General features: G+C 43.4%; 1 protein-coding gene across 1 annotated transcript in view; it reads right to left on the bottom strand.

The window, feature by feature from the left end:
* Nucleotides 1-24137, bottom strand: part of LOC120302348 (nuclear receptor subfamily 1 group D member 2-like) — a 46204-nt gene that overhangs the window by 5495 nt on the left and 16572 nt on the right. Inside the window, exons 2-5 of the mRNA XM_039330569.1 lie at nt 4793-5083; nt 3047-3135; nt 1844-1988; nt 63-583 (exon numbers count right to left, since the gene is read on the bottom strand). Of these exons, the coding sequence (XP_039186503.1) occupies nt 63-583; nt 1844-1988; nt 3047-3135; nt 4793-5083 (1046 nt within the window). The remainder of the gene's footprint in view (nt 1-62; nt 584-1843; nt 1989-3046; nt 3136-4792; nt 5084-24137) is intronic.

The following is a 24137-nucleotide window of genomic DNA, read 5'->3' on the forward strand; positions in this document are numbered from 1 at the left end:
TTGCTGCTGGATATCTCCACATGCCCAGCCACCACTCCCCAGTATAACACTGGCCTACTCACAATGCCCCTTCTGGTGGTTCCCCGCCATAGACAGCTCCTCTGGACATTTCCCTCAGAATAATCAAAATCAAAGGGTGGGTAGCATCCAGCATTTTGAAGATAACTGGTCTGCTGGTTCTGGAAGATCTCATTGCCATAGCAGGAGGGACTGTTGTCAACGAAACAGGTTGGTTCTTCAGGGCTGTAGCTGGAGAGGTGGAGAGTGGCTGATTCGTATCGCCCATAACCCAGGGAATGATTCAGCTGCGGCTGTTCGTTGTAGTTGGTCAAAGGGGCAGTCTCTGCCCCTGGGGAGCTACTACGCCTGCCTAGGCGGTCCTGCCCGCTAAGGAAGATGTCATGGTAAGCCCTGGAGATGGCATTTATTGCCTCTTCTTCCTGGGTATTAGGACTGGGTGGAGCATCCACCTCAGAGCTCAGGCCCACATCCATGGGGACTTCATTCAGGCTGTTCATGTAGCTTTGCATCTCATCCAACAGGCGCTGCTTCTCTCGCTTAGGGATGCGCCCAAAACGCACAGCTGTGGAAGGGAAGAAGGAACGTGACAATCTGAGGGTCAGGGAGACATTACGCTATAACAAGCAGCAATAAAGGAACTGAACAGGTAGAACTTTCTTCTGTGCCATAACCCTACAGGAAGAGAAGCTGCACCCTAACACGATTCCACCGAAGGTGGCATTTCTAGCTGGAGAAATAAGGAAAAGTGCACGATTCTTAAAATTCACTTAATACAAACACAATGATGCTCAGGAAAGCCCGTGCAAACTCTCAGACGCACAAACGTACAGTATGATGGTCTTCTCCAATTTAGGAGGTGGTGGCAAGCAATTTATCTTTGTTCATTCTTCCCCAGCAAAGAAAGAGAGGATCAGATCCAACCCTCCTTCCCAAGCCAGCAGTGCTACCACAAAGCCAAAATTATAAGCAGAATCTTAGGCCTCTGGGTCATGTACTTGGGAGAGCCAGTGTGCCATTAATCAAAGGACATTGCTTGGTCTCTGCATACAAGTAGCTCTTCCCCATCTTTCTCTCCTGCTCTGCAAATTCTGACACAAAAGCATTAATCAGCCCAGGGTTTCATTTATCAACCAAGCATTTGCTGACACTGTACCTTTGTGAGAGAGTGACTGCAGGGACAGCACTACAGGCCAAGAGTTGGGACTAAGGTTTTATCTCTTTAAACACATTAACACTGAAGCATGTCTTGGTATCAGCCCAGCCTTTGCTTGTTTCCCTATCACCCTCTGCCATTTCCTAATCATTTTTAGCAATGGCAATCATCAAGTTATTGTTCCTTAAAAAGGGGGGTGAACAGCCTTCCCAGTGCTAGGGACCACTGTGGTTTATAACACTGGGCAAAGGGCAGAGGAAGTATACAGGAAGCAAATTTCTCATGTTCATCATTGAAGAACTTCAAAACAAATCATTCTGCCAAAATTCAGTAGCTAAATCTGGGCAGTGCAATTTGAGGACATGAGAGGATGCAACTGAGTGGTTTTTTCCAAGGATGGAAATGGAGCACGTTGCCTTCCAGAGATTTTCCTACTTCATGTTTTCTGTCTCAGAGCTATTCAAGAAAAGGGAATCCACGGGAATCCACGTGTTAGCCAGTTAATTCCAATGTGCTTGATCATGAAGCAAACATTCATGACTATAGACTACAAATCATGAAGCAAACATTCATGACTACAAATTGAATTCATTATAGTTGCTTTCAAGCCTTTAGTTACAGACCCACACCGCCACAAAGAGAGACCAGCCCTACCCAGATGCTGCTTACCATCTCTTGACATCCCCACCGACAGACACTTCTTGAAGCGGCAGTGCTGGCAGCGGTTGCGATTCATACGCATGATCATGCAATTTTCATTCTTCACGCACATCTTGTAGTTGATGTTCTGCTGGATGCTCCGGCGGAAAAAACCCTGAAGGCACCAGGAAAGAGGAATGGGGAAAGAGGAGATGAACCAACAAATGGATACATGTAAAATGAATCTACTGGTTTTTAGCTTTCTACGCTGCTTGGTGTCAGCTTTGGAGTATTCCTCATGCCTTTTTTTCTTAATGTTGGCTGAAGACATCTAAGAAGACAAAAGTTAGTTTATCCTCCCTTGGATTCCAGAGAGTCAACTGAACAACTGGCAAGTTGGTAGGCTCTAGCTACTTGGAAGAAAATACATGGCTGAAACATTCCTTGTTTTGCCAACTGAATTGCTGAAGGACTGGAGGATGCTGGCCAGTGCTACTGCTTAGCAGTGGAAATTCTGGTTGTAAGTCGAGAATTATTGGTATTATGGTTCTTATTTTAGAGAAATCAAACAGCTAACGGAGAATCCAACTTGTGGATTAATAAATTAATCCAATTTGTGTGTTAATGGAGACTCCAACTAAACTAATTTCTCTTTAGCCTGGGTCAAAACCAAAACTCAATATGGATTCAAGTTGCACATGCCGCCAATAGGTCTGCCAGTGTAGGATTTCATATTAGTATCCTAAATATTTTAGACTTTGAAAGAACAGGGTAATTGATTCTTTTGAATACTGGTGTTGAAAAGGCACCCAAGTGCACCAATGGATAGCTAAGAAAAAAAGCTAGTGGGTCATCAAATAAAACAACCCAGGGTTTTCAGCAGAGACTGAAGTGACCAGATTCAAATTATCATACTTTGGAAACTTATATGCTGGGAAAGATAGCAAGAAAAATAAGAAAAGAATGAATAGCATCAAGGTTGATGGACTCAATTATAGTGGTAATGGGTACACTGGAAGATCTGAAGGACCAGATTAGGAAAAGATCAACCTGGAGAAAAACCCCTCTACATCGTCACTAAAAACTGACATCACCTTCAGAGCACATGATCAAACAATCAATCTTGAGCATTTCAACTTGAACTATTTTTAAACAAAGATGTTTTTAAGTCTTCTACAGGCTTGTCATAATAGAAACAAACAAAAGAGGAAGAAAGCAAGAAGATGCACCTACCTTACATCCTTCACAAGCGTGAACCCCATAGTGGAAGCCTGAAGCAATGTCTCCACAAACTTTGCAAAGCAACACCATCCCACCAGTCTCTGCAAAGGAAGAGAAGAACTGATCTTAATTCCCTGCCAGGCCCAAGTTTCTGATCCAATCTCCCTCTTCTCTGTCCTGGTCCACTGAAGTAACTTTTCCTAACTTGTCTATGGAGCTTCTCAATTACCCAGGTCATGGTTGTCCCAAAGGTGCTTCTTCCATAAGGCAGCCAGACTTTCTTCTTCTTTTTACTATGAAAACGTTTTGTATCTCATCTAAGAAGCTTCTCTGGTTCAGAACGGAATGTTTTCAAAGAAAAAAACCAAGAAAGTCCAAATGCCACTTGGAAAAAGGACCTTTGGGTTTCCCCAACTTGCTGTCCTCCAGACGCAATACATGTCAACTCCTATAATCCCAGTCAGCATGCCTGTAGGATTTGGAAATGGAAGTTCAGCAGACTTAGAGAATAACAATTGGGAATGGCTGACAGGGCCAAACTAACTCCATCAGAATGGAATCCATCTGAACTTTTATTTAAAATGGAAATAACAATGGCCACATGCACACCTGTACAGAAAGACTTTGCACGTTGGACTACCACCTGTTTAAACATGTTTTACTGACTAATTCACAACTGACTAAATTCACCTGTCACATTCAGAACCCAAAATGCAAAAGCCATGATTCACTATTGTCATATGGGACCAAACCAAATTAAAACAAATCACAACTTAATGCTACATGGGAACCTTGTCAATATATTTGCAAAAGGTTACTGTAAATAAAACAATATTATACCTCCAATAAGGAGGGTTTCAAAATTTCAAGGGACTGGGTGGGTCTATGCCCTCTTTAATGGTTCACTTTTTTGTTTGAAGCAAAACGGTTTTGAGCAATGGGTGATTTTTAACATTTGATTAAGTCAGAAAATGAGTACACCCAAAAGAGCAGTAATTACCTTCAAGGAGAATAACAGTTCTTGGTCTTTCTACCAGGACTCCAGGTCCGCACAGACACAATGGAATGATTATTAACTATCTTGAATTGTAGTTTTCATAGAAATAATCTCCCTGACAAGATCGAATGGCTTTTGAGCTTCTAGATCTGGGACTTTAATCCATGTGGTTCAGGATGAGGTTGCACTACCGCAGATAGACCCAGTTCTCAACTTGAGAGTTCTCCTGGACTTGTGATCCCTGCTCAAAGAGCAGGTGGGACTCACAGCAGGAGAGCCTTTGTACAACTCTAGTTGGTGCTCCAGTTGCAGCCTTTCTTGAATCAGGATTCCTTGCATTCAGTCATTCAAGCCGTGTCATCTCACGTACAGACTGCTGCAATGCGCTCTATATGGGGTTATCCTTGAAGAGCATTCAGAAGCTTCAAGCTTCAAATAAATCCATACAAATACTTTCCTATCATTATTTCTTACTGCAGAAAGAGCAGGGTTGGACACAGGCAAAAGAATCTGTGGCTTCCTTAAGACTGCCTAGCAAGCACAGCCTTGCTCATAACTCATATCCTTAGTCTCAATTCTCAGCCATCACTTCCAGAATCACCTTGTAGTCCAAAGATTTTCCCTTTTTTTGCTCTTAAAGCAGAAAATACAGAAAAATAAGAATATGAGCATTGGGTCCAATCTAAGACTTATTCCATCTTGTATGTCAGAAATCCTATACTAAACTGAGAAGAGGAGATATATGTGGAAGAATCACTTACTTGTGAAAGTGCTGGTGGCTCCATTCTGCTTGGCGGTAGGCACCTTATTTAATGTTGAGGGTAGCTGGCCCTTGCTGGGGTAGCAGATCCCTTCAGGAAACTGGAAGGCTACCTTGGGTGAAGAGGGGGAGCTGGCCTGCTGTGGCTTGATGGCTCCAATCTCGGTGAGGGTCAGCTCTTCTAACGAGGATGGCAGTGAGTGTTGGGGTGAAGATACCAGATATCCACTGGGAGGGCTGCCTGGAGTGGGGCTGGAGCCAGCTGTTGAACCCACATAGAGGATCACGCCACCTGGTGTATGAGAAGGAAGAGGGAAGCTGAACCCAGTGCAGAATAAAAACAATGACTTTGATGGAGATAGGAAGGAACCATTTACCAAGGCAAAAGGGACTGAAACAATAAAAAGTCCAGAACAATAAAATAGCATTTGGAAGCAGGTCAGGCAGAGACCTCCCTAATTTACTGGAGGGGGAGGAGGAGGTGGTGGTGGTACAGCACAATCAGACTTGCAAGATTCTAGTTATTATTGCCAATCTCAGTAAAAGTAGTTTTAGCCTTCCCAAGGAGTCAATTCCTGATCTGTCTAGGCCGACAATCAGGAACTATGGATGGCACTGCAGAGGGAGTTAAGAAGAATCTGCAAAACATGACTGCCTTCTAAGTCAGTATTATGGCTGGAAATCTTTGCAAGAGCACACATTTGGGAAAGGTAATGAGACATTGCATACATATCCTGTCTAATGATGACACTACCCATACCCCACTGATTTAACTCACACTATTCCGACCATGGTTTGCCTCAAGCATGTCACGTAGTTCAAACAAAATAAAGATAGTCTCTTTATAGAGAGAGATGTTACTATCAACCCCACCATCAATCTGATCATCCCACTGGGTTATGCCTGCATGATTTATGTCTGACTAAAGCAAATACCCGTGAAGCACATACTATAGCTGGCCTGCCAGATGCCTCCCTGCCTTCATTAAATTCCAAGCAAGCAGACAGGCAAGTTGTTTCTGAAACAAGACTGGTAGGTTGCGTTTGGCTGGATGGGTCATAAGCTATGCAAGCTTCCAGTAGTCTGTTGAAAGAAATAAGACCTGCATTTCTAGGTCATCCGTTCAAGAAACCCAAGTTCCTACATGTGAAAGAGCGAAGGACATTTCCAAGCAACAAAAAACTATACCTGAAAAGCTATAACCTTCATTTCCTAGCTTTGCGTACTGGCCAAAGAAGAGCAGGATCCATGCACTTAGAACAGGGGGGGGGTCAAACTGCCGTCCCACGGACCTGATGCATCATGCTGAAACTGCATCCACCCCAGCTCCATCAATGGGGGGGGGGGGGGAAATCGCGATATATCACGACATGTCTTGTGACTTAGAAGATCTCACTGTCTGTGGATAAGCAGAGACAGAGAATGGAAGCAGTTTCTACAATTGCCGGCACTGCTATGCTGTATTTCCACAGGCCTTAACAGCCTGCCTACACAAATCACATTCTTAGTTGGAGCATACAGAGGTCAAAAATCTGCATTCACATTATCAGAGAGTACTTCCAGACAAAGCCTTGAGTATGCAATTCCTGTGAGTTGTTCACAGCTCTTGGGGGGGGGAATGGGGGATATAAGCAGCCAAGCCACAGCATCTTCTCACTTTCAACCTTCTTGCATTCCTTTTATTTTTTAAAAAAATAAGGATAATGCAATAATAACTGCACAAGACGCCACAAAGCAAAAAGATCCTTCCTATTCCTCAACTGCCATTTAGAAATGGCAAACAAATAAACAACCCCCACCCTAAGCCTGGCACTGCTACAGAGACACAGAAAAACGATGACTCCATTTCTCCTATTGCAGCTTGGAAAGGCCTTTACAAAGACCGTAGGCCACCAACAGAGTTCAGCCTTTATGCTGCCGAACTGCCACTCAGTCCTAGCAGAAACAAAAATAAGATTCTGCTATGTACCCAGATGGCAAGCTTTCCTGCCCAAGAGGGACCCTGCCATACACTACAAGCTATAGTAGAGGAGAGACACACAGCTAAATTGCAACATGAGCCTTTATTCTGCACTCGTGATTTAAGGCCACCCTTCTAATTCTTGCCCCTGGTAAGACACACAGTAAACAAGTGTCTCATTTTTCCAGTCTTCTTTGTGCCAACAGGTTGGCCTGCCAAACTATATATGGGATGTCAGAGAGGAGGAAGTTGGGAAACTGGATTTGAACTAGGTCACTATCACCCAAAATCATTTCCCCCCCCCACCTTTTACCCTGAAAAATCTCTCTTTAGGCATGGCTCTGATCTGCTCTGTGGCTGTTGCCAAGTACGTCTCAAGGTACAAAGCCAATGACCAGCTGAACGCATGCAGGCTCCATGTAACTCTTGGACAAGGCCCTGGAAACAGCCGGAAGCATGGCCCAAGAGGCCCAGTCTGTAGAAAACTAGGGTAAACGAATTGCACATACAAACACCCAAACCCCAGAGTTCTGCAGAAAGTCATTCCAGAAAATAACTCCTAAGCCAGCATTGCTTTTAGTTCTGGGCAGAGCTTTTCACCTTGGTTCCCAGGGAATAATTTAAAATGGTAGGATTATCATTCCATAATTTTAGACAGTAGATTTAAGACTACTGGATAATAAAGCAACAGCCTGTCATGAAGTTACAAATAGAGGAATATCAAGATGGAGCTCCAGCTTGCACAGACATCCAGCCAAAGCAAGGAATTAATTAGGGAAGGTCAACTCACAACTAAAGTAGTCCAAGCCAGGTGAAAGTCCTTTATCTGATAAAGGCTATTAGGTCAGATCTGCAGGCTAACCTGTGCTCCTAAGGCCTCTTCCTCAGTTCCACATAAGTGTAGCATAACAAGCTCCAGTAACCACTTGGGGGGGGGGACATATCTTCACGAGATTGCTTTTGTCTCATCTTCAGTTATTGATGGAAGCACCTTAGTCACTCTTAGCTTCTCTCTTCTTCTAACACAATATTTTTGTTCACTGTTGATACGGTTATTGACATCAAGGCTAGGATGTGCCCAGCTTCAACTCACCCGTTTAGTCTGCTGTAGGCCTCACCTTTCCCTTCTGATCATTGGATGTGACTTGGGTTGTAGGCAAAGTCTAATACCTAGCTTCTGCCTGGGTAATGCTTAACTGGCATTTTTATAGCACTTGTCTTCTTAAAAGTAGAGGGCTTACTGTACCACCAACTAGTGCTCTCTTGAGGCCTAGCCCTATAATGTACAGTTCAATTTAAACCAGGAAACAGACTTGGTTTGCTGTGTGCTGTGTGTTCTATCAACATTGGGTGTATTACAGGTTTTCCACTACTTTTGCCAAAAAGTAAGCTTTGAATGACCATATTTTTGTTATTTGTGAGACTTTCATATAAGCACCAGAACAGTTGCATTTAAGTTGTCCTAAGTGGGTAGGGAAAAGGCACCATTTTGCCTATTCCATTCTGGCTCGGCAGCACTCAGTGCCATGGTGATAAATGCTATTTCATGGAGCCTTTCACAATTATATGTTCTACCAGTTCTTTCCAGTCACTGCCTGCTGTGAGGTCAGAACTGCCCTCTTTGGTCATTCACTGCCAGCCAGTACTACCATTCCTTGGCAGAACAAATCAAGGAGTCAGATCACTTGTTTTTGTTTTGTTTTTTTAAACAAATGTTATTGGTTTTCCAGTTTTACATTAAATATTCAGAAAGTAGAGTGGTGACTGGGTAATCAGTGATTCAATAACACAGTATTTGGTACATATCTCAGGTTACATCATCAGAAATTCCTTCTCTATTTCCCTTAACATTTGCTATATCACATTTAGGCTAGTAGATTTCTAATTATAACAAACTTAGTTAAAGCATTTATCAATATATTTTTTTGCTTATACATATCCATGTCCTGTTTTGAGTTTTACCTAATTTTTAATTAGAATATTCCAATTTAACCTTTAATATCCATAGTGTCTGAGCTTCGAACTATTGCTTAGCCCAGATAATATAGATGATGGACTTGAGATATTTGGATTACCCGGAGTCAGGTCACTTGTTGATTGCTCCCTCCCACTTCACCTTCAGCATGCCTGAGATCTATCAGCTGGACTATTTTTAAACAAGGATTTCGCTCTCTTTGAGGTGTGCAGGAGGTGAGGCACCAAGCAGAACTCTCAGAAGAGCATCCACCTGCCTCAGCCTGCACCTGCCATCCAATTTTTGGGCAACATGACAGGTAGTTAAGCCTATTATTTCCAGCATCTGGCTAGCTTGTCCTACCTGCCTACTCAAAGGAGTGGTTAACAGCATGTTAAAGCAAGTCTTCTGAAAAGCCTTCAGTTTTCAATCTGGCTGAACAGGAACAGATCTAACCATTTCTCCATCCAGCCCAATATTGCGTGCTCTAGGCATTTCTTCAGGGTATGAACCTGGTAAGATCTTCCATATTAATTGAAACATGATCTTCCCTAACTAGGGAGATGTTAGGGAAACAAAACATATGCCCTTCCCACCTAGGTCTGGCCCTACCCCACAGACTGCTCTCCCTTTTGCTTCTTGGACCCTCTCCCCTCCACCCTTACATTATAATTTGTCATATTCTTTTGCTACCTCCAAATTTTTTCATCCCTTATATAAATACTTTGTAAAAATGGGCCACAGAGGTTTAGCAGAAGCCAATCTTCCCCTTACATCTGTGTCTAAACCTAACACATCCACAAGGAACCCACAGCAAAACTGGAAATGTACTTTCCATGTGAATCTCTCCACACTGATCTTCCCACTGACAGAAGGAGTTTCAACCGCCTCCACGACCAATTCTATCCTGCAAAACCTCTGGCTTGAAAACAAGTGCCCAAAATAAACAGCCTTTCTTTTCCATTTTCACAGGCATAGTGGGGCTTAAAAGGGCTTCAGGGAATGCTGCCAACTTTAAAACCATTTTGGCCTTGTATCCAATGACAACATGCTCAGAAGGCAGCTGTGAGTCATCAGGAGTCTTTCTCCTTTGGCCTCAAGGATACGTGAACCTCTGGATTAGAAAGATGGTCCAACCATCTTCAAACGTACAACAATAAACTCAAATAATGAGAAAGCTCAGCAATAACAAAGCTGAAACAATAAAGCTCTTGGCCTCAGCGTTAATGAGTTACCCCTAGATTTTATTGTCAGATTTGCAATGATCAAGGAAGCAAATTGCTCCTAACCCTGAAAAGGCCTAAGGATCACTTTGGAAGTGCCAGAGATGCTAACACAAGGGCCGATGTAATATTTTCAGTAATTTTGAAGCCATAGGAGAAAACAACTGGGGTATTTTTTTGCCTGGAAAAGAAAAAGAAAAAACAGACATAGAAACTTTAAAATGTTGTAATTTTTGTCTCTAACTATAAGCTGCAGAATCCTAAGAAACCTAAGCTTTCTTAATTTGGTCAGTTTGACAAACCAGAAAACAGCAACAATAAAGGCAGAAATAAACCACATGAACATAAAACAAAATTATGTCCTCTGATGCCTAATGGCAAACAGAGCCAACAACCTCCAAAATAAAGTATTATCAGCAATCCCATAAGCAAACTGGGAGCTGAATCCTTGGGAGGGGGGGCGGGTCTAAAATCAGTTCACACTTCAGCCTAAGAGCTGAATTGTTCTCCTTGTGCTCTATTTACAAAAAAATTAGCACTCTGGAATTTGAGATAAAACTCAGGGCTTTTTTTCTCATAGAACGCCCAGAACGGAGTTCCGGCACCTTTTTTGGATGGAACCTTGAAGGGTAGGCAAGGCAGGTTGTATGACATGTGTGAGTTCCGGCACCTTTTTTTTTTTTTTAGAAAAAAAGCATTGATAAAACTTATTACAAATTAATAGAAAACATGTGGAAGGAATAAAGGATAGCAATCCATAATATACTGCATTCATTATTCCAAAGAAATTTCATTGGTGGCTTTTTATTCTTGCCATCATTTTTTACTTTTCCTGAAATTTTTTTAAAAAGACTTGGGGAAAAAATGAAAAATTCCCTCTTTTCTCATTTTTTCCTCTACCATTTGCACTTCTAAACAAGAGAATAAGTCTATTCTCTTAGTTCTTGGAATAAGTGCAAAGAAATTTTTCGTCCCACACGTTTATCACTTGATTTGGTGAAGTATACTAGCACTGCCCAGAAATTACCTCAAATTCTTTTCTAAAGTAATGTTTGAGAGACCATGGGCAAACAATAGGCACCAACTGCTTAGGATGTTGCATTCCATTGCAGAAAGGCATTACAGGGGACCTACAACCCCAATTGGGACCAAAATAAGGTGGTTGTTAAGTGGGTTATGTCCAATTTTATGGCCACTTTTGTCATTATTGTTAAGTAAAATCACTGCAGTTAAGTAAATCCAATTTCCCCCATTGCTTTTCAGAAGCTGGCTGGAAAGGTTGCAAATCGCAATCACATGACCCCAGGACACTGCAACTATCATAAGTACATGCCAGTTGCCAAGCACCATGAATTCTGATCACATGACTGTGGGGATGCTGCAATGGTGGCAAGTCCCTTTTTTCAGTGCCACTGTAACTTTGAATAGTCACCAAATGACTGGTTGTAAGTTGCCTATATCAGCTCACTTTAATAGAGGGATGTTCTAGACCTTTCTGCAATGGAATGCAACATCCTTACCGTAGTAGATGTCTACGTGGGGGCCACTGCCTTTCACCGATTATTGTGATCCTTTGAGGAAATCAAGGATAGACTAGCAGGTTTATAAAATATCAGAAATCTTTTGTGGACTTTTTGCTGAAAAAAGGATACAACGGAGTTAAATACTTTTGAAATTACCAATTGAAAAGGGCTAGATATGGGAAGAAATGATTTATGCAATGTAACTTTAAGGGTGGGGGGGGTGATATTTTTGCAAATGCTGTAAATATTAGAAATTACTTCTTTAAATACCTTTTTATTTCTCCTCTTTTACTTGTTGCACATTCTATTTTTTTATATTCTTTTTTTCTTTTAAACTCATTTTGTATTATCTTTTATTTCTGTTAAAACAATTAAAAATCATACAAAATACAAAAACGGCATAGGGGGAAAGGGGCAGATTTACACTGAGAGATATTTGTGTGTATGTGTGCGAAAGAGAGAGAGAGAGAGAGAGAGAGAGAGAGAGAGAGAGAGAGAGAGAGAGAGAGAGAGAGAGAGAGAACTATTTCAAACTGAGCTCTCCTTCTGCTGACTATATATGTAGGGATTTTTTAACAGTATGACCAAGTGGTTTGACCCTATCTTCTTTTGATAAGTTTTTTCAACTTCCTACTCCAGTCCACAACTCTAACTCCTCCCCATCAAAGACTAACACAGGCTGAATCTTAGTTTCTGATAGTAGCCAAGGTTAATTAGGTGCTCCATCTGCTGAGGTGAGGATGTGTAAAGGCTACATTTAAAAAAAAAAAAGAACAGACAACCTATAAGGAAATTCTATTTCTGCTGCTCCTTTCATGCTAATTTTCTGTTTCCAGGATGTTGCTGTTTTAAATGTGAGGACCCACCCCACTTTGCATCTTAAGAAGACAGAACTCTTGGAATAATTCTTCCAACAGGAATCCTTTATTAAGAGAAAATGGTTGCAGGCATGCTAGACAGGACTTGGGGTTCAAGCTCTCCCATTCAAGGTTTTAAGGGGTTCCCCAGTAGTCCCACCCAATCAACCCCCCTTCCAGTGATAGTTTCAAGTATCACAATTCCATCCCCTTTCTTCTTCGTCTGGATGGAGACTTCAGATAACTACATGAAAGGCAATTACTCTTCTTTGATATGTTAAAGCTTAGAGGCCACAATAAACACACATTCAGTCCTTTGAAGTGTGCTGAAGGAAGTGAGGGCCATAAAGCCCCTTTGCTCTCCCCCTTTTCTCCCTCTTATGGCAGAATCCAGAGAAGGCAGAATTGGGAGTTTCTATGTTTGATAATTAAAGATGAAATATAATTGGATTCTGACATCCGGCCCCTCTTAACAATAAGAGAGATCCACCTGAAAGAAAACACAAGTAAAAAATTTAGTTAGGCTTGTTAGGATACTCTGTGTGAAACTTCTTCAATAGCTTCGGGGCTCTGACGTGACGTTTATGGACCCACTCATTTTGTGAGGCAGGGAGGTGTTTCCAGGCAACTAGGTACTGAGTTGTTCCACGATATCTCCTAGAGTCAAGGATCTCTTTTATTTCGAAGTGTTGTTCCCCCTCCACCATGATTGGAGGTGGTGGGGGGGGGATTTTTGGCCGTAGAGGTGACTGATGCTCTCTTTTCAGCAAGCTGCAATGAAAAATTGGGTGTATTTGCCTGAGGTTTTTGGGTAATTCTAATTCTACTGTTACTGGATTTATGATCCTTTTAATTGGAAAAGGTCCTATATATTTTGGTCCAAGTTTTTTACAGGGCTGTAGGGACTTTAGGTATTTTGTAGATAAGTACACCATTTCTCCTATAATGAATGGTGTAGGCTCAACCCTTTTTTTATCGGCTTGTGCTTTGTATGCCCGCCTAGCTTCATCTAGTGATTTTCTGACTATTGGCCAGGTGTTTTGTAGGTTTTCCATCCATTCTTTCAGTGAAGGGATCGTTGGTTCTTTTGGGGTTAACTCTGGCATAGGGTTGAAACTTTGGCCGTTGGCTATTTGAAAAGGAGTGTAGCCTGTGCTGGAGTGGACTGCATTATTGTAGGCAACTTCTGCAAAAGGAAGTAAGTCCGTCCAATCACTCTGTTGGAAATTTAAAAAACATCTCAAATATTGCTCAAGTACCGACTGGCAGCGTTCCGCTTGTCCATCTGTCTGAGGGTGATGGCTAGATGTCAGTCCCTGAGTGGTCCCTAAGAGGGATAAAAATTCCTTCCAAAATGTAGACGTAAATTGCACTCCCCTATCAGAGATGATGCGTTGGGGTGCCCCGTGCAATCTGTAAATGTGCTGGATAAAAAGTTTTGCTAAGGCCTTTGCAGTGGGAATTTTTTGGCAAGGGATAAAGTGCACCTGTTTGGAAAATAGGTCCGTGACTGTCCAGATAACAGTATTCCCATTGCTTTCAGGCAATTCCACTATAAAATCCATGGCTATTTCCCTCCAGGGGGCTGAGGGACTTGCCACTGGTTGTAACAGCCCTGGCGATTTCCCTTGCAACCTCTTTGCTGATGCACAGGTTGGGCAGCTGGCAACATAACTTTCTATGTCCTTTTTTATTGATGGCCACCAAAATTGCCGTTTAATTAAGTGTAAAGTTTTTACAAATCCAAAATGCCCTGCTGATTTTGTGTCATGGCAAAGTTGCATGAAAGTTAGTCTTTGAGTTGTTGGTATATATAACTTTTCCCCTACCCAAGGCAATCCGTCTCTCATTGTGCACACATGTTTGTTTTTCTGGAACCAATCATCTGTTTCCAAACTTTTTCTGAATTCAATCCCAGTTTGGCTGTCCAGTTGTGGTTTTATTTTGGCTTGGGTTCTTGTGGTTACTGGCGCTGCCAGTTGTGACTCTGCCATTATTGGTCTAGAGTCTGTGGTTCGTGCGCTGTTATATTGGGGCATGCGAGATAGTGCATCTGCCAGGAAGTTCTTTCTTCCTGGTAAATGTTTGAGCTTAAATTGGAATTGGTGAAAATGCTGGGACCAGCGGGCTTGTTTGGGATTGAGTTTCCTGGAAGTTTTCAGGGCTTCTAAATTTTTGTGATCAGTCCATACCTGGAAGGGGATTTTGTTGCCTTCCAGGAACTGTCGCCACGTGAGTAATGCCCAACGTATCCCATAAGCCTCCTTCTCCCATACGGGCCAGCGCTGTTCTGTTTCCGTGAGTTTCTTAGATGTATATGCACAGGGTTGCAATACTGCATCATCATTTTCTTGTAATAGCACAGCCCCCACTGCCACATCACTTGCATCTGCCTGTATTATGAAGGGTTTGTCCATGTCTGGGTGCCTTAGTACTGGTTCGGCAGAAAAAAGTCTCTTTAGTCTCTCAAACGCTGCTTGGCACTCCATTGTCCATGTTAGTGGCTGGCTAGGTTTTACTGAGGATGTTCCCTTCGTTTTTAGTAAGTTAGTGAGGGGCAAGGCTATCTGTGCAAATGAGGGGATGAATTGGCGGTAAAAATTTGCAAAGCCCAGGAAACTTTGTAGTTGCTTTCTTGTGCGGGGTGGTGCCCATTCTAATACTGCTCTGACCTTCTCTGGGTCCATTTCAATGCCCTGTGGGGATATGCGATAGCCTAGGTAGTCTATCCTTTCCTGGTGGAATTCGCATTTTGAGAGTTTGGCATATAGGTGAGCGGCTCGCAGCTTCTTTAAAACCGCTCTGACAAGTTTGACGTGTTCTTCTTTTGTTTCGGTAAAGATAAGAATGTCGTCCAAGTAAACAAGGACCCCCTTAAACAGGTGCTCCCTTAGAACGTCATTGATTAATTGCATAAAGACTGCAGGGCCCCCTTGTAATCCAAATGGCAAGACTTTGAATTGATAGCACCCCATGGGGCAGTTAAATGCAGTCTTCCATTCGTCCCCTTCCTTGATTCTCACTCGATAGTAAGCTTCCCTTAAGTCTAGTTTAGAAAAAATTTTCCCTTTCGATAGGTGTGACAGCATGTCTTTCATGAGGGGCAGCGGGTATAGGTTGCTTTCACTGATTGTATTCAGGGCCCTATAATCCACGCATAAACGTAAAGGAGCCATCCTTCTTCTCTCTAAAAAGGACCGGGGCAGCCACTTTAGGCTTGGCTGGCTCAATGAAACCTCTCTCCAGGTTTTTTTTTATAAATCTTTCCATTTCCTCCTTCTCCTTTGGGCTCATGGAGTATAATCTGGGCTTCGGGAGTTTTGCCCCAGGCTTGAATTCAATGGTACAGTCTGTGGGTCGGTGGGGGGGAAGCTCATTCGCCCTCTCCTCACTGAAGACTTCAGCAAGGTCCCTATATTCCTCTGGTATTTCTGTTAATCTTTTTTCCTCTCCTATGGATGCTTTTTCTATTCTTGATTCTGGTAGCCTCCCTTGGGGTTTTAAGTCCATAGGGTCCCCCTTCGGGAATTTGATTTCTGTCGTCCTCCAATTTACCCAGGGGTTCCATTTTTTCAACCATTCCATCCCTAGAATCATTGGGCATTCCATACCTGGGGTCACCACAAACGTTAAGTCCTCTTCATGGTTGCCCAGGGAGAGATGTATTGGCAAAGTGGCTAGGGTAGCTGGCACCCCCCCTGCTATGGATCCATCTAGCTGGCCAAATGAGATTGGTTGTTCCAGTCTCCTGGATGGGATGCCCAGATTCCCCACTAGTGTTGGGCTAATGAGGCAGCGGGTACAGCCAGAGTCTATTAAGGCTTTCACCTTCACAGCTTCGGGCATGGGGGGGATTAATATAGTCACTGTTTTGAAGATGGGTGTGATGCATCCACTTACCAGGGGTTCGCCCTCCGAGCTGTCATCTGAGGGCTGTCTTTCCCCTTGGTGAGCAGAGGTGGGGGTTTCTGCAATTTCCATCATTCTCATGGCCGTTTCTTTTGGCTTAGCTGAATACTTTCCGGGTTTGTTGATTGGGGATCTGTCTGGGTTGTGCTGGGGGGCCTTTGAGCGGCATTCTACAGCTCGATGCCCTTCTCTTCCGCACTTGAAACATCCCATTTGCTTCTTGGCTGTATCCGATGATTTCACCGGTTGGTGTGTCAGCTCAGGCGGGGGGCGGCTCCATTGTTTTCCTCGGCGGTGCCTCTTCAATATGTCGATCTCTGCTTCCTCTGCCAAGACGTACCATTCCTCAAGTCGATGTGGGTCCCCTCGGGGTAGGCAAGCATCATATAGATCATAGTTTAGTCCGTCTTTGAAATGGCCAAGGAGGATGTCTTCTGGCCAATTCAGTTTGCTGGCAATGGCCCGGAATTCTTGTGTATACTCAGCCACTGGGCGTTTGCCCTGCCTCATCGTTGTTATTTTTTCACGGGCTTTGCGATCAGCCAGGGGGTCTTCAAATCGTCTTCTCAAAGAGGACATGAAACGGTTGAAGTTACTGAGTTCTGGGGCATTGGAGTCATGCAAGTTCACTACCCAATCCGCAGCTGGTCCATCCAGGGCAGATTGCACGATCCGGATGCGGGCTTTGTCGCTGGGAATATCCTGCCCATATTCCTCCATGTAGCTGAGGACTTGGGTTAGGAAAAACCCCAAGCGTGTTGGCTCCCCTTTGAATTTCACTTCCAACGGTGGACGTCTTGGAATGGATCGGTGCCTCTGTTGTGGGTGGTAGTGCCTTCCGTCCAGATTGCCATCTGTGGTCCGGTAGGGGGTGGGAGCTCCTGGATCAGTAGATGTCCCTGGGGTTGCAGGTTCCACGTCCCCCTCGGTGTCTCTCCCTTTGCGGCTCCAGGAACTGGGGCAGCCGTAGGGTTCAGTATTCTCCTCTCCTAGGGAGCTGAGAGTTCTCTTCATCAGGTCAATAGCTTTCTCTAGGATCCAGTCTGAGTACGGTGCCCAGCTTCCTCCCTCTTCACTTGCGTGCAGGGATTTCTCCATCTCCTGCTTCCATTCTGGTTGCTTGGTCCCCCGTCTCAGGGTCACCTTTCTTGATTCCTTTCCCCACTCACTTTTCTTTCCAACGCCCATCGACCAGCGAGGCTTGTGGTCCTGTGTCTCCACCACTTCTTCTCCTGAGGAATCTGGCCTCTCGGATCCCAACATCTGGCAAGGTTCCAACTGGGTCAGCGGCTCTCTTTCCAGGGAGTTTTCCCCCTCTTTTGCTCCATTGTCTGACATGGTAAATTTTTGCAAAATCCCCCGGCAAGGGTCTTCCTTCCAGGTGGATTAATTTTGCAAGTCCTGTCTAATGTGAGGACCCACCCCACTTTGCATCTTAAGAAGACAGAACTCTTGGAATAATTCTTCCAACAGGAATCCTTTATTAAGAGAAAATGGTTGCAGGCATGCTAGACAGGACTTGGGGTTCAAGCTCTCCCATTCAAGGTTTTAAGGGGTTCCCCAGTAGTCCCACCCAATCAACCCCCCTTCCAGTGATAGTTTCAAGTATCACAATTCCATCCCCTTTCTTCTTCCGTCTGGATGGAGACTTCAGATAACTACATGAAAGGCAATTACTCTTCTTTGATATGTTAAAGCTTAGAGGCCACAATAAACACACATTCAGTCCTTTGAAGTGTGCTGAAGGAAGTGAGGGTCATAAAGCCCCTTTGCTCTCCCCCTTTTCTCCCTCTTATGGCAGAATCCAGAGAAGGCAGAATTGGGAGTTTCTATGTTTGATAATTAAAGATGAAATATAATTGGATTCTGACATTTTAAATATAATATAAATTACATCTCTCATCTCCAAGAGTAAAAAAAAACCCAGTTTATTATATTTTTGTACAGCAGTATCTGCTAGTTTATTCTGCTGTAGAAATCCAAAACTTGGATAAAGTACTATTTAATGGAATTCACTTTGAAGCGGGCATGCAAAAGAACTATGGAGAGAGAGTCTGTTAGGTGTAGTAATTAAGGCAGTGCTTCTCAATTATTTTCTGTCATGCCCCCCTAGGAAGAAGAAAACATTTCGCACCCCCTGCGCGACTGTAAAAAAAATTTTTCTGTACAGAGGACCGATTTCCGGGTCTAAAAGTCACACGGGCGGGTTTGGCCAATCAGGATAGAGCATCATGTCTATCCAATCGGGTCCTTTGCATGTGTCACGTGCGTTGGCGATCATGTTGTCTTCCACGTCGGGCTGCTGCTTGCAAGTGAGTCGGATGATCCGATCTAGAAATCCAATATGACAGTATTTGCCGAGGTCACATGAGCCCCCCCTTTACGGAGCCTCGCGCCCCCCCTGGGGGGCGCGCCCCACTATTTGAGAAGCACTGAGTTAAGGTGACATAATAGAAACAGGGAGATTAAGTTCTAGTTCCACTTTAGGCACAAAACCAGCTGGGTGACCTTAGGCCCACTCCTTTCTGTAACCCTAGAAAGGAGGCAAGGGCAAAGTGCTTCTAAAAAAACATGCCAAGAAAACTGCAGGGACCAATCTAAGTAGTTCCGGATATTCAATATGGCCTTGTAGGCATACACGCACACACACCCAAAAAAACACATGCATAAGTTTTGGTGAAAAATTGAGACAAGCACTAAACAAAACCAACCCACCTTGGGTTTCCAACCCCTAATTCCTAATCTAATGGTACAAATTTATACACAATTGCTATCTGCTTTTAAATCATGTCCAGTTAACAATGGTTTAATGAACTCTAATTATGGTAGACCAGTTACTAATTGTAGAAGTGGTGTATCTGGCTGGAGGCAGATAAACTCCATTTTTATTTAAACTCCATTTTTGTCTCTGTTTTTGTGTCTTCACTCTGCCTGTATATTGCTGGAAGGATCATGTGGTATCATTATCAGAGAACTCCACACCCAGAGAAACAGCTGATTTAGGATTAACTCCTTTTTCTTGTTGTGGATAAATTATGTAAAAGTTTTTCATACTTAACTTCCAGCTTTATCAGTTAGAGATAGAAGGAACCTACCTTCAGGGAGAGCCATCCTCTATTAGTGGTGTGAATATTTTCCTGCTTTGAGAATTGCTTGTTAATAATCATATTTTTTGTTCTTCAGAAGTTTTATAAAAAATTGCAAATTGTGATTTGTGATTGGGTCCTGGGAGCACCTCTTTGTTTCTCTACAGCAGGGGTGTCAAACTCAATTTCATTGAGGGACGCATCAGCATTGCGGTTGCCCTGGGGGGGGTGTGGCCAGGGTGAGTGCGGCTTACTGGGTGGGCATGGACAGAGTGGGTGTGGCCTACTGGGTGGGCGTGGTCAGCTCTACATCGCTCGCGTCAAGGGTGCCTGTGGAGGCCTGGGCAGGAGTGGGACAGATCTGAGGGTCTCTGGCAGAAGGGGGTGGGACCAGGGCAAGTGCCAAGGCATGGTCCAATGGAGGAGTCTCACTGTTCCTCTCAGGCCATGCAGGGGTGGGCTGAATGGTGGTGCGGGCTGCCCGGAACTCTGGGCAGCAGAAGTCAAACGCCCAGCCTGGCCCTCGAGCACCTGCGGCACCAAGCCGTTTCCAGACGGCCTTGTGGAGCCAAGATTGAACATGTTTCAAGATAGATGGCCACCACAAAATTGTACATTGGCTCCCGCTGGCCTGGGCCAGGGCCAAGGCAGCAAGGGTCGTTCCCTCACTGTTTCCAGGATGGCTTCGCGGGCCACATGAAACCACTTTGCGGTCCGCATCCGGCCCTCAGCCCTTGTGTTTGACACGTCTGCTCTACAGAATCTATAAGTTGCTATTTCCCTGCCTTATGGGATAATTGGTTCCATTGAACCAGAAAAAAATGATCCCAGCATTTGATTGGGCCAATCCACAGTTTGGCCAACATTTAATACCTGCACAAGAGAGTACTAGCAAGAATCAGGAGTGGTGGAGAAGCTGAAAAAGCCCAGGAAGGCAAGGATGGAAAACTGCTATTGCAAGGAAAACAGTGCAAATGTAATCCTATAGCAGGGGTGCACAATTAATTTTCCCAAGGGGCCATATGAGAAACTGGGATTGTTGTGGATGGCTAAACCAATAGATTCAATACATTATTGTGAAGGTCCATATGTATGCACCATGCACATATGTAAATTGAAAAAGATAGTCACCTTCAAAATAACAGCAATGCAGTTTTATTTGCATGCATGATGTATACTTATTTACATTTCATTTCTAATTTCCAACTGACCTCATTTGGGTCACACAGGGACAACCAAAGGGCAGGATGTAGCCCAGGGGCAGTAAAATGTCCAGTGCTGCCCTATAGTGACCAGGTGAGCTTGGCTTGATGGCATCTTCTTGAAAATAAATCTTCATCCACTGCAGTATGGATTGTTTATGCTGTCCAGGCATTCTAGGTCTAGGTCTAGCAGATGCTGTCTTCAGGCAGGCCTTTGGAGACCAAGTAAGGAAAGCTACCTTAATGGCTTGCGGGCTGTTTTGTATTTGGAACACATTTTATTTGCAACAATAGTTACTTCAAATGAATCTTGGTAGAGGAAATTTCTCTGATTTCTATTCCTAACAGAAGGAACAGGCTCTTCAAAGGGAAAGTAAACACAATTAATTTTCTATCTTCAAAATAGAACGGGTTCCCCTACCCTCTCTATGAGTAAAGCTCAGCATTATGAAAGGCTTGCAATGACCTAGTTGAGATTTTAGCAATTTAATTTTCATGTCCCCAATTCTAGTTAACCCCCAGGCAAGGGATTCTCTGCATTTAAAAAAATATTATAAACAAATCCCCCCTCACCATTTGCTGCTCTCATTTTCACCTCTTAACCAATTCTGACCTATTAAAACCACTCTTCCTGTCCCTCCCCCTCCCCCAGCGACCACAGTACTGACCCGCTTCTATGCAACAGGGCTGGGGCGTGAGGTTAATCAAGGCTAACAGCATCACTCAAAACTGTCCCGGTGTTTGCGGTGAGTCAGTGCCAAGGGAGAAGCTTTAAGTGCTGGTTATTTTTAGCCTCTGCCAATAGCTGGAGAAAAGTTTGGACTATGGGTGAGGGAGCAGGTTGCAAAAAGAAAAAAGAAAAAGAAAAAAAGAGCTCCGGTTCCCAGCTCTTCTTTGCCTCCAAATTCGGGTCAGCGCCTCACGTGTCCTCATCTCGCTCTAGTTGAACGAGTATCAAGAGCAGGCAACGTGCTGAAGTCGAGCCAAAGCGGGGCGAGGAGACACCTGACTCACGATTCACGTGGCTCGGCGGCGCAGGCCATTCTGATGGCAGGCGGGGGCTTTTTCGCCCGAATCGCTCGGGATGCAAAAGGAAGGAGAGAGAGAGGGAGGGAGAAGAGGGGGAAAGCCTCTGAGACTTAAACGTTTAACTACGCCTAGAAAGGAACCCAAAAATATCACGGAAGGTGGAATCCTGGAACCCCGAAATGAAATGGAGGGGGGAGAAATTCAGCAACAGAGAGGCGCTTTTGCATTTGCTAACAGCTTTATTATATCTTATGTAATCAATTAACTTGGTTAAAATAGGGTTGCCTCGTTTGTGGTTCAGTGTGTTGTGCAAAAAGGGCCGAAATATGGCACAGCAGCTGCAGAAAACTGCACGATCCCAAGAAGCAGATGCTTTCCCACGTTGCAGGCAACTGCCACGGTATACACGCGCGCGCAATTAATCGCTGTTCTATTGGCACCTTTATGTTTCACAAAATGGGCTCCTTAAAGCAGCAGTACCTTTCCCCAAGAAAGTCTGAAGAAATCGGGCTACTTTAATGAATACCGGAGAGAAGCTGTGGTCTGCCATGTCCAAAGCAAAGTTAATAGCACCAGCTGCTTCCAGATGTGTAACTTAAGCTGTCACCTCCCATTTCCCCACTGTTTTGCAATTCAGCTAAACTACCAGTGAGAATCCAAAATAGTAGGATGAGTTCATATATCACACTAGGCATGTGTTTGAAGTCTGAATGTAGTCACCTAAGTCTACAAACCATGGTTTAACATGAGGTAATTTGTTACTTGTATAGATTATGTTGCAATAAGTGGTAATTTCTAGCAGAGTTTCCCTGATTCTTACTAAAAGATAAACAGGATCAGTCCTATTTGGATGGGATACACTAGTGACTAGGAAATTCCTCACTATACAATTCACTGGGAATTTGGGAAAAATATCCCAGAATGTTTTGAAGTATTTCAAAGAACCATTTCTGATGTCACACAGATATCACAAATTCTGGGTTTGTTATTCACTGAAACAGTTCATCTTTCTTCAGGCCTGAAAAAAAAGCAGCTGCATTAAGGAATCTGCAACTTTTAAAGCAACTTTTGATTTACACAGAAGCCTGAAAAAAGGTGGGCTGCTTTAATAAGTAACAGTACTGCTGTGTTGACATAAGGGCTGAAGCATGTCCCAATCATGTGGCTCTATATTGGTGCCAAGAAAGCTATTCATGTAATGATCAGGAGTCAAAACTAACTTGAGGAATCCTCAACATTTTACTATTTTTATCCCATTATTTCATTATTTAAAACAATCCCCAAATCAGATTTTCATTTAGCACTATTATTTAAATGATACAACCAAAGATAGATAAAGCATGCAAATACTGATTGGCAGACAATCTGGAAAAAATAATATGGGAAGAAACCCAATGCACACAACGGGAATATAAGGAAGTGATAGCAACAGTGGACATTTTTACCGTAAATCAGTGTTTCTCAACCTTGACAATTTTAAGGCATGTGGACTTCAACTCCCAGAATTCCACAGCCAGCAATGCTGGCTGTGGAATTCTGGGAGTCGAAGTCCACATGCCTTAAAATTGTCAAGGTTGAGAAACACTGCCATAAATAATTCAAAGTGGTGAACATATACAATACCTCTTCCTTCTTCTTTTCCCCTAAAATAATAACTCTGTGAGGTAAGTTGGGCTGAGAATGACTGGCCCAAAGTCACCCAGCCAGCTTTCTTGCCTATTGCAGAACTAGAACTCAAAGTCTCCTGGTTTATAAGCCATTACCTTCACCAGTACATCCAAGAGCAGGGGTCTCCATACTTGGCAACTTTACGACTTGTAGATTTCAACTCCCAAAATTCCCCAGCCAGATTGGGTGGCTGGGGAATTCTGGGAGTTAAAAGTCCACAAGTCTTAAAAGTTGCCAAGTTTGGAGATCCCTGCATAAGAGGCTGGGAGATGTAACCTTTTCCTAATTTATAATCTATTCTAGGGGATGTTAGCAGAGCAGAGCAACCCATATCTAATTCTGAAATTGATATTTAACTTGCATTTTTCTCTGCCCATCTCCCCCATGACAAAATGATGAAAAATGCTTATTGCTTATAAAGGTTGGGCATTAATATAGTATTCTTAGCCATCAAGCCAGAGTACATTTCCCAGCATTCTATTAGAGTAGGTTTTCCCAATATCTACTCCCAAGGCTGTATCTATTGCTGCTGTTGTGTTATTATTTGCAATACTATTAGTTAAAGTAATATTTATTACTTTCATACATTAACTATTTTGGGGTTGATAAACAATCCAAAACTTAATTAAGGGGTTGATGGGCTGAAAAGTTTAAGGACTTCTGCATTAAATTAAAAATCAGCCTACTGGTTCCATACAGAGCCAGATACTTTTACTTAACAGCCCTGGTGGAACAGTGGTTAGAATGCAGTATTGCAGGCAAACTCTGCCCACAGCCTGGAGTTTGATCCTGACTGGCTCAAGGTTGACTCAGCCTTCCACCTTTCTGAGATTGATAAAACGAGGACCCAGATTGCTGGGGACAATATGCTGACTTTTTAAACTGCTCGGAGGGTACTGTAAAGCACTATGAAGTGGTAGATAAGTCTAAGCGCT

Source organism: Crotalus tigris, unplaced genomic scaffold, assembly GCF_016545835.1.
Source record: "Crotalus tigris isolate CLP2741 ecotype Arizona unplaced genomic scaffold, ASM1654583v1 scf7180000024429.2167931701:2281839, whole genome shotgun sequence".
Classification (NCBI taxonomy): domain Eukaryota; kingdom Metazoa; phylum Chordata; class Lepidosauria; order Squamata; family Viperidae; genus Crotalus; species Crotalus tigris.